Here is an 11,168-nt window from a genome sequence, read left to right as displayed (position 1 = left end):
TATTAGAAAAGTAAGGTTCATATATCTAAATTCAAAAGAACAATCTAATCTAACAATGATTGCCTGTCATTTATGTTGATATTCAGCTAAAAGAGATCTGTCTTGTCCTGTGTTACTAGAGGCTCAGAAGATATTTTATTGGTAGCACATTGGTAGCACAGAGGAAAGGAGTTTTAGCAGCCAGAGGGGGACTGCCAGCAGCTCCAAAGACCCCTGGGAACACACGGCAAGTTCATTAGATGGATGTCTGTTTTGCAATGGTCACTAGTGAAATACTTCAGAAGCTGATATTACACCATCATCCTTAAGCCTCTGAATTAGCAAAAGAGGTGCTTTCAAGGAGTGGGTAAATTCATATGACAAAAATGCTCACCTCAGCCTGCACATGGAACGAGGAAAATGATCTGACAGGAGCTTATGCCCTACTTGCAGTTGAAGATTTTCCTCGTGACTGATGACTGTAGGGGCTATTTTGAGGTTTATCTGCTGGAGCAATTCTACAATGGAGGCACACTTCACAATTGCACTGACATTGCACATCTTACTTCTCAGAGCAAACACAAAGTGAAATTTGCCACCATTACACTAATTACTCTCCTGGTAAACCAAAATCCAAGCTGTCAAGTAGAGAAAGGGGTTGAAGAAGGAACAAAGCACATTCAGCCTCCAAAGACTGAAAAATTATTCAAAACATATTTTCAGGATAATTATTACAGAAATTCAGAAATGTAGGTCATCTTGGTCATACTTGTTGAGACACACAGAAGAGAGATTTGGGGAAAACACACTGAAAGTACATCACACTTAAATGGTAGCAACAAAATACGAGCACACTGACTGATGATTTCTAATGGAAAGGCCAACTGTGTTTCAAGCCAAAACCATGCAACCTCACTCAGCCATATGGCTGAGAGGATGTGGCTGGTACACGGGGCCTGGCCACACAGTGAGTATAGGAGATTCTGTCCCAAAAAAGCAATAGATGGAAGCAAAGAAATTTACTAGGATTTTCAGTGTTGACAGAAGAGTGAAAACTCTGCATTAGCAACACGAGGGGACGAGCAGAGGGTGGAAACACCATTGAGAAGTGCCGTCACGCTTTTCAGATAAGCAGAGCCCTGGTGGCTGTAGGCCAGGCTCTTAGGGAGCCCTGCCATCCCGTCACCTCCTCCACAACTGCCTGAGCCTTCAGTTCTTTCAGGAGGCAGACAGCCCACAGTGTGGAACGATGAGCCTGGCAGACTGTGCCAGAGGGAAAACACTGCAAGAGGTAGGAGCGAGAGGAGTGACCTTGATGAGACAGGCCATTTATCTTACTTCTGCAGTCCTGGCATGACAGATTGGATGCTCCCTGCAGTAAATTGGACAATGATGTTGTACTAATTGAGAGGAATTGCTAGCCTTAGAAAATAAGTTGTTTTTCAAATTCAGCATCTCACCGCTTTGTGATTTAGTTGGGGTTTTCTTTTTTGCCTTGTTTCTGCTGAATACGCCTGCTTCTGAGCACACACAGACCACACTTGAGACTTCTCTTTGTGCCCCTGTGTTCCTCAGAAGGGGAACTCAAGCACAGACATTAAAAGAAGTTAAAGTACTTTCTTACCTGCCCTTCCAGCCGCATTTGATGAGAAAACTTCACATACTTTGCAGCCTGCACCACTTTTGCAAAGCAGAGGAGCTGAAATTCCACCTTCCCCAAGGCTGGGCCTACTTCCTCCACCTGACTTAAAGGGTAGGGAGGGCAGCCATAGGCCAGCTACAGCCCCAGGTGCAGCCATTTTTGCATGATTACAGCCCTGGTGTTTAATCCAGCCTTCTGCACCTGACCACAGCTCCCTGTTGCAAAGCTTAGTGCGGAGTTCAATCTGGTCTCCCAGTCAGAGCTGCTCTGTGCTTTCTGTGGAGGAGAGAAGGCCTCATATTAAGGCCCTCGGCCCCAGGGCTGATTGGTGTTGGTTTCCCCACACAGACCTGGCCCTCCACTGTAGCTCACGTGGTCGGCCCTCAGCTGAGCAGGATTAGCTGCTGTGAAGGCACCAGGCACCCTGCCACAGCCGTGTTTACACTACAGCAAATGGACCTCACAGAGACAGTTTGCAAACACCACAAGACGAACTTTTGTAAACTCCCTCGGTTTAGTCATCTTTCCCCATCTGTTAGAGAAGTTAAAGTGAGATTGAAAAAACACAGGAAATTACTGTGTATTCCAGGCGGCTGCGGCAGAGCGGCTTGGCTGTGACATGGGATGCCTCTCTTCCATCTCCACTGGGATCCTCTCTGGCATGTCCTGGATGAGCTCTCCAGCCAAGATGAGCCCCAGGGGTGCCTCACACAGCTGGGAAAAAGCTGGACCATTGCTGAGAGCCCTGAGCATCTCCCTGAGGTGAGGGCAGCCCCCGCCTCTCAGGCTGCAGAGCAAGGGACGTGCAGGGACAAAGGCCAGGTGTCTCTGAGTCACGTTCGCTGAATAAAACTCCACGTGAAATCCTTTTCCCTGGCAATACAGTGCAATCCTTGCACCATCTTTTTGTTTTGTTTTCCGTGTATTATGGAAGTACCGATGGAAGCAGGAATTAGCCTGCTGAACAGCAGGAACAAAGTGTCTTAGGCAGGGAGTGAAATGATCACCCTGGAGATAAGTTCTTGTCAAAGAGCTCTTCAGGCAGACAGACCGGTACCAAGCTCAGGATGATTCACTAATAGTAGTTATGCACAGAATATATGGATGAAAGGCTTCACATCAGCCTAGAAAAGAACAATTTCTTGTAAATCTGTGACAGTAACTGTTCCCAGTATTGGAGCACGCAATGGGAAAAAGGCCTATCTAATCTGGTTTGCACTCTCCATGTGCCATAAATCAAAACAAAACTGAGCTACAAAATCCCTACTAGCCCAAGAAAGCCTGTCAAGAGCTGTTGCATTTCTGGCACTTGAACAGGGGTGTTTCCAATTCCCTTTACTAACACAAGATACCTCTGACTCTTCTGAAGGAAATAGGGTAACTTAACGTGCTGAGTGCAATGCAGCACATTCAGTATTTTTGTGAGGCAGGCTCTGGAGAAGACAGAAAGATCACCTAACTTTAGGCTGACCTTCTGAAATGAGATATTTCACCCCTTACAGAGCTTGATGACACTCAGCAGGACTGCCCAGAGATATGATGGATTCATTTCTACATGAGCCTGGAACTGAAGGAGCTATTACAGTGGTCAGTTCATGTCACTTCAGCTGGTGCAAATTCAACCCAAAAACTGCCATACCTTGTATGTGTGGGCTTCCTCTTGAAGATCAAGCTGCTCTTCCAGTCAAAAAGCTTTCAGCCCTCCGCAAACTGTTAGCCAATTTCTGCCTTGGGCTGTGTTTGGCTAAACACAGAGCAGCCTATTGCTTCCTTGTGCACCTTCAGCCTGTCCTAAAGGTCTCTGAGACCTGGTGATGCTGAGCTCCATCCTGGCCTCCACTACAGGAGTGGATGTCAACCACAGTGTAACCTCTTCAGCACTGGAGTAGTGCTCCAATGGGATTAATGGGATTTCCTTGGGCAAGGGAGGGGAGCACAGGGAAAGGATCCAGTAGCCATTGGAGATGTAAAATTAAAATGAATTTTGGTCATTTTAATAAATATATATCAAGGAAATCTCACTTTACTACAACAACACATTAGTATACAAGCATCTAATATTTAAGCTTAAAACATCAAGTGTTTATCAAATATTGGAAAAGAGCAGACATTACTGGACTATCTGGATATAACACAAGAAAAATCAGTTTTTTTTTAAAAATTGGTCCATGTGGACAAATGTCTAAATGATGATCCTACTCATACACTGTATGAATGAGATCTATATTTAATATTATTATTATTAATAAAAAAGCTTTTGTCTTGGAGAAATCAGGTGAGATTTAGACTCTCATTCTTCACAACGATGACCCTTACAAACTTGTCAGTTCCCATTCACGCAGCCAACACAAAGGTTGTAACAGTGGTAAGACGTCTTCAACGTTTCCCTATGGTCACCTGGCTCGGAAGCAGGGACCATGTTCCCTGTCACCACTGCACTCACTCATGAAAGCTGCCCAGACTGTAAATGTGACAGCGAGGTGTGCATGCTGTCCTAAAAAATCACAGCCCAGAGGTCTCTGCACTGTGGTGGATCTTGCCCTCTGGACATGAACCAAGAAGGGAAGACGCCACTTGGACGCATGATGCTGTGGGAACAGGCAGCTATTATGAGCCCGCCATGGCTTGGATGTGGCTATTTTGCTGAGCACATCCTGCCAGTTGTTAAGGAGACTGTGGGAACTAATTAATTTGGTACATCTAGGACTCACAATGCTCACTCCAATCCTGGTAATGTCTTCTGGGCATTTTCAACAGCACAGTTCTGCAAACAGTCTACCTAGGGATGACTAAATGTTGTCCTTAGCCACAGAAACCTCAGCTCATTTCTCCAAAATGTTCTTTTTTAAAATTAAAAGCCTTACATTCATTCAGATAAAATCATGTTTATCGCCACATTACTGACTAATTAACATTGTGCTTTCTGTTTTCTTTTGTTGACTTTTTTCAAATCAACAGCAAAAGTAATATAAAACTCCCGCATGCTTTTGCAATCTAAAAGAGAGAAATTATGCGAAACAGAATAAAGTATAAAACATGCCACTGGTTCATGAACTTCATTATACGAAGAGGGAAAAAAAAGAGCCCCAGCAACAGACAGTTGCCATAGAAACACTCAAGCATCGAATGCTTGTTTACAAGAGACATCTCTCTATTGTTTCTTAAATCCCTTCCTAAGGATGGCAAATCAAAAAGCAATTGAGCATCAAAAAGGAAGAACAGAGATGTTTGAATAGGAAGTTGAACTCAGTACTTCAAAGGTTAAAGGTTTCTAATAATGTTGATCCACCCTGTGCTTTTTTTTCTTCTGCTTAGGTTAAATCCCTGCTGTATCACTGATTTATACTTAATTTTCACGCTGGCAAAAATTAAGACAAAAAGTAAGGCACCAAAAAAAAAACCTGCCCTGGAGAACAAGCGCCACTAGTTTACTACGGCCAAGGTGACAACGCGCAAGTGCTTGAGTTGCATGTTGTGTTTCTGGTTAAGATCTCACAAACAGGTTATTTCCTTATGCTATGTCCCATTTTGTCAGTTGAACAAGACGCTGAATCCAGGAGTTCAGAAGTATCAGTACAACGCGTAAGGACGGTTTATAACCCAGTCCCCGTAGCCAGTCCTTTGTCAGAGCAAACACCGGGTCGGAGGGAGCACATCGCCCTTGCTGGTAGCATCAATTTGTTTACCAGACTTCTAATTCCTTCGTAAACATAATGGAGGTTCTTCTTAATTAATGGCAGACTTCTTGGGGGCGGCGATGTATACAACAATACGTTTTCCCCATCTGGCTGATTGGTATTTTCAGCAACAAAAGCTACACCATAGCTGCACAGACTACAGCGCTAAGTGGCGACACAACTGTGTTCTTTATGAAGTCTCCACACTTATAAATAGCCCGCTGATGCAGATCAGAGCACCGTGCTACGCAATCTGCTCCCCAGTCATTTAAAACTACTCTACTGTTTGTGGCGTGATTGTATCGTTTGTAGAAAACTATAAAAAATCCATTCAAAATAAAAATTTGATAGACAAGCGCACATGCTTCGACGGAGCAAGAAAGATGCCTCATATTTTACTTCCTTTGCTGCAGCACATTTTATTACTTGGTAAAGATTCTTTTTTCCGTAAGGATTTTTTCCAAGATTCGCTTACATCACTCTTGTCATTACACCCAGTCTCAAAATAGTCATAAAATTTGCCTTTACATTCAAAAGCATGAGTGCCTCGTACAGGTTCACAGTTTAGGGGCACGTTGTCTCGTTCAGGTTCTTCGCAGCCCTTCTCGTCAGTGAATTTGGCCTTGTCCTGATTAGCATGAGGCCTGGCATTAGTGACAAATATTTCACTTGCAGGTATCTGCTCGTCACTCCTGTAAGAAGGGGCACTGCCAATGTCATAATCCACCTGCTGAGAACAGCTCGGCAATGAAATGGGGGATGAAGAGGAGGAGGGAGAGGAGGAAGAAGTATTTTCTGTGCTGGCACTGACCGAGTAGGGAAGGTTCAAGTAGTGACTGCCGCATTCTTGATAGAAGCAGCATGTGTGGAGCTTCTCATACTCCTCCTTGGCCATCCGAAGACGCTTTCGGTAGGGGCAGTCCTGGGGCACGAACCACTCCTGCGGCGAGGCAGCCCCAAAGGAGCATGCGGAGAAGCACCAGTTGTTCTGCATGATGATTTCTCCATGGATTCGCTTCATTAAATTGTTGATGAGGACGGATCTCCGCAGGTAGACTTCAGGATCGTCAATGAACTTCAGCTTTTCCAAAGACATGTAAAGAATATGGGCTCGTTCCTCAAACACTGAGATTGTCTGAAAATACAAAGGACAGAAGATACAGAACTGAAGTCAACCGGCTTTGCTCCAGGCAAGAGAAAGAAAATGAAGCAGGGTATTCATTCTATGCCACTGCCTTTCTCCTTCTCCTCCTCAGGCAACTAAAACCAGCTTCCCATGCTGCACACCCATGTCGAACGTGTTTTTTTTCTCAGCATTTGGGGTTAAACAAAATTGTCATACTGTTTTGCTTTGGTGATGGGGGCTCTTTGATGTGAACGGACCCAGTCCCATCCACTGTGGGGCTCCCACCAAGCCCTGAAGCCAGGCGCAGGTTCTTCCTGCAGCCTCTTTGCAGCAAGGAGAGGCAAAGCTTTGCAGGATGCAGCCAGCAATGAGTGCCAGAACATTTCACCCAGTGCTGGTGGAAGGGGCCCTCGGTGAGGAGGTCTCCATTTGCCAAGCCCTCGCTTGCCGCTCTCACATATAGGAACACACACAGGGAGGCAGGGAGAAACCATCTCAAAGCATCGCAGCATCTGGAGAGCAGCTGTTGGCCCGTGCACGACACCGCGCACTCCATGGGACCGGTGGGAATGCGGGGAGGCAGGGACAAGGTCAGGAAACAAAGAGAGGACGGGGATTTGCAGGGATCCTGGCCAGGAGCCCACAGATCGGTTCCCCCTGCTGCAGTCCCACGAGGGCTCGCTTTCCAAGCACTGGCAGCAGGAGCAGGTTACTGCCCTGGGGGGCCCCTGCTCCACACTGCAGTTGCTGCCCCGGGAATCAAAACAGAGAGGGGGCAACACACGCTACTGTATGCAGCATTAACTAATTTTCATTTTTAGTAATAATTTGGTTTGTGTAGGAGGAGAGAAGCACAGCACAAAGACAGGCTGCTCTAACCCCCCCCCCCCCATCTGTGGCTTGCTCATTCTTCCCTTTCCCACATGGTTACAGCATTTTTGCAGAGTGGAAGTCGTAGCTATGAGGACTGAAAGCGCTCAGAGCACAGCTGCTTTTCACATCCATTCAACTCTCCCAGCCCTGCAGCTCTTTCCACAGCCTGGTCCTGTCTGCAGGGCTCAGAAGCAGCAAAGTATCTCGTAAAAGCAAAAATTGGCCCTGCTTCCAAGCAAGCAAGTTTGCAGCTGAAACTCTTCTTTGTTTGACAGTAATTTTCTAAATATTAAGCCTAAAGGTTAACGTGCTATAGTAGAATCACAGAATGGTAGAATCATTGAAGTTGGAAGGGACCCTTAATGGCCATCGAGGTCAACTCCCCTGCACTGAACAGGGACACCTACAGCTCAATCAAATGCTCAGAGCCCCCCCAGCCTGACCTTGAGTGTCTCCAGGAATGGGACATCCACTACCTCTCTGGGCAACAGTCAGTGCCTCATCAGCCTGACTGTAAAAAATTCTTCCCTATGTCTGATCTAAATTTCCCTGCTTTTAGTTTGAAACCACTTCCCCTTGCCCTGTCACAGCAGGCCCTGTTAAAGAGTCTGTCCCCTTCTTTCTTATGACCCTTCTTTAGATACTGAAAGGCTGCTATCAGGTCTCCCCGGAGCCTTCTCTTCTCCAGGCTGAACAGTTCCAACTCTCAGCCTGTCCTCATAGGGGTGCTTCCATCCCTTGGATCAGTTCTCCTCCAGATGCACTCCAGCAGGTCCATGTCCAAGTACTATATACTACCAGAAGAGGACAGGTAACCAACCATTCCTCCTCTTCACCATACAGAACCCAACAACTACCCAAGAACAAAGCTGGTGGAACACAGAGATCGGTGCAACATGTGGGAGAGGGCATCTTTTAACACCCTCCATGCTAGGTGCACATCATCCCGGAAGCAGACAAAGTGTTCTGCTCCACCTCCCGGCTGAAGGCTCATTCCCAGCCAGTGCTATCTGTAGCTGGAAATTCCTTCGGCTGCCCTGAGGCATGTGGGAAGCACCACCCATACCTCCTCACCATGAGGCCCATGAAGGCCCTACACGCTGTCCTGGCAGGCACTGGGCACTGGCAAGACCTGCTCCACTCAAGCTGCCTCTGGGACGCAGCAGAGGTGCTGGAAAAGCTTTAGCGCATGGCTGTGCTGAGGTACCTTGGGTGCAAGGCCTCGGGGTGCCCCAACGTCTGCACTGTCCCCAAGCACCCCACCCCTGTGCTCAGCTCCTTACCAATACCAGCACAAAACCTCCCACCAAAAAGTCTGATTTCAGTTTAGGTACTCACTGGCCTGGGAAGTGTTTGCTGTAATCCCTCCCTTGATGGCTTTTGTTAAAAAATAAATAAAAAACTCTTTTCCTTACTATTCTGTTCTTTCGGAATCATTGGCTTTTTAACAAACAGGATTAACCATGGAAGGTGCGGCGCTGCCTGCCAAGCCCTCTGCTCATCTGCAGCCCACAGGGAACCTGCTGAGTGTCCTCCCCAGGGGAAGGCGTGGGATGCATAAGGAAGCAGGGCCCTATTTGCTCCGCTTCTCACGACTGGCGTTCCAGCCCTACTTCTGTACGCATGGGATGAACTGCCTAGGAACAAAAGAATCTGGGGAAAAAAGTTAGCTGAGCTTTTAGGCTCAGACGGCTGCCTTCGCTCCCCGGGCAGCGCGATGCCCGCAGCACGGAGCGCACAGCGAGTGACGGCCACCTGCCTGCGTGCAGGCTGCAGGCGCGTCCCAGCCCGGTGCGCGGGGTAAAAATAGCGGCTCTTGGGAAACGTACTTTGTGCGCGCAGCTGCTGAGCGGCGGGTGAAAATCCTCTTCTTCCACATATTTCCTTTTAAAGTATGCGATCTTGGATGCCGCTGCAGGATTTGAAATTCCCCTGTAATGCGATCCTGCGGGCAATAAATCAGACACGACAAATGACATGCAGTTTGACGGAGGTTCTCCAAACAAAACACTTTCCGTTTCCCCTCTCGCCGCGGCCGCGCCACGTCTCCCCGCAGCATCGCCCACCGGACGCGGCGCTCCTCCGCCCGCCCCGCGGACCTCGCGCATCTCGCGGCCTCTCCCCGCCCTCGGGGCGACTCGCAGCCCCGCTCCGGCCCGGCCGCACCTGCGCGGGGCCGCCCCGCTCCCCGCCGCCCGCTGCCCGCCCGGCGGCGCCTACCTGCGGCGGGGGGACCGGCGGCGACCGGAGCGGGGCCGGGGGCGGTGGGGCCGGGGCGGCCGCAGGCGGGCGGCTCCCAGAGGGCGCGGTAGGCGGCGAGGTCGGCGGTTCCCTCGGCGGCGCTGGGGCGGCCCAGCCGCTGCATGGGCAGCACCAGGGTCATGGCGGGCGCCGGCTCCTGCAAGGAAGCAGCGCGGTGAGCGCCCCGGCACCCCTCCTCCTGGCCGCCTCGACCCCGCGGCAGGCATCTACCGGCGGATGTCAGACAGACGCACGCCCCAAGCCCCCTCCCGCCGCTCCCAGCCCCGCTCCGCCGCCCCCGCCCTGCCCCGGCGGCGCTCACCGGCGGCGCGGACCCGCTCAGTCGCTGCCCATCCTCCGCCGCTGCGGCTGGCACGGCGCGCCGGCACCGACGGACGCGGGTTGGGTGCGTGTGTTGTGGCGTGCGGGAGGGCGCGGAGCGGCGGGGATCGCGTTTCTTTCTTCCTTTCTGCCTCCCTCCCTCTCTGCCTCCCTCCCTTCTTCCCTCCCTCCCAACCTCCCTCCCTCCCAGTGGAGAGGAGCACAGACTCCAGCAGTTGTTTCCACTCGCCCCGCTCGGGCCGCGCTGGCTCTGCCTCCAAGGCAAAACACAGGCACCAAATTGGCTGCGGCTCCGCGCCGCCGCTGGCGGCCCCGGGGGGGCGGCCCGGGCGGGGCGGGGCGGGGGCGGCTGCAGAGCGAACTTCGCGCGGGGCCGAGGGCTGAGCGCGGCCGCGGAACAATGAGCCGGGCGCGGCCCTTCCCCTCCTCCTCCTCCTCTTCTTCTTCCTTCTCCTCTCGGCCCCCCGCGGCGGGACGGGGCCGCGCAGGTGGCAGTACCCCGCGGGCGGCTCCAGGAAACGCACCGCGGTGAGAGAGGGGAACGCATCTGCCGCCATCGGGCCGTGCCTTGGGCGAAGAACAGCGGACGCGGGGACGGGGAGCCCATGAGCAGCTCCGGTGCGCAGCGTGGGCCTCGCACCCCTCGCACCTTCTGTTCCCGGCGGAGTGCTGGCACGAAGAGCGCTGGCTGACTCCGTTGGCTGAAAGCGGGGCCAAGAGAGCTGCTGAGAGCCGCCGAGCGGCCGCGTGTTTCTTGTTCCAAAGGGTTCTGCTGCCGTTAGAAGCACCCGTGGGCTCCTCTCCTCAGTCTGCGCAAGGAGTTGCACACAGGGAGCCGTTGAAATCCAGCACTCGCCCTCTAGGAATAAGGGCTGGAGGCAGCTGATCGCTGCACCAGGGAGAGGTCAGGATACCTCCTCTGGATGGGTTCAGCATCCCTTTGTGGGATTGTTTTATGAGAATGAAATCAGAGTCAAGAATTTTGGCTGTGCCTTCTATTACATGTCTCATCGCCAGTGGGTGCTTCTGTGCTTCAAAAGACACACGGGAGGGAAGGAAGGGAGGAAGGAAGTGTTGGGGTGCCCTCTGCACAGCTCTGCTGATTTGTCTTGAAGAAGAGGCTGCTCCGGACAGCCTGGAGAGCAGCCGGGCTGCTTCTGCTGTGCACAGCAGGAACCGAGGCGGGGCAGCCACCTCCCGCTGACAGCTGCCTGCCCTGTGAATTTGCCACGCGCTCAGATGGAACAGAAACAAGGCATAAAGAACAGAGCTTCCCGAGGAGGAAAAA

General features: G+C 50.9%; 1 protein-coding gene across 1 annotated transcript; it reads right to left on the bottom strand.

Annotated features, from left to right (window-relative positions):
• Window positions 1-3,464: 3,464 nt before the first annotated feature.
• SERTAD4 (SERTA domain containing 4) lies at window positions 3,465-10,476 on the bottom strand. Its single transcript, XM_052686519.1, is given in 4 exon segments — window positions 3,465-6,433; window positions 9,127-9,242; window positions 9,518-10,139; window positions 10,141-10,476. Coding segments are annotated over 4 exon segments (1,782 nt in total). The 5' UTR covers window positions 10,438-10,476; the 3' UTR covers window positions 3,465-5,686.
• Window positions 10,477-11,168: the final 692 nt, after the last annotated feature.

The sequence above is a fragment of the Tympanuchus pallidicinctus genome, unplaced genomic scaffold (genome assembly GCF_026119805.1).
Source record: "Tympanuchus pallidicinctus isolate F22 unplaced genomic scaffold, pur_lepc_1.0 scaffold1, whole genome shotgun sequence".
In the NCBI taxonomy this organism is placed as follows: Eukaryota; Metazoa; Chordata; class Aves; order Galliformes; family Phasianidae; genus Tympanuchus; species Tympanuchus pallidicinctus.
Note: the sequence above shows the minus strand (reverse complement) of the source record. Positions and strands in the feature narration are given on the sequence as shown.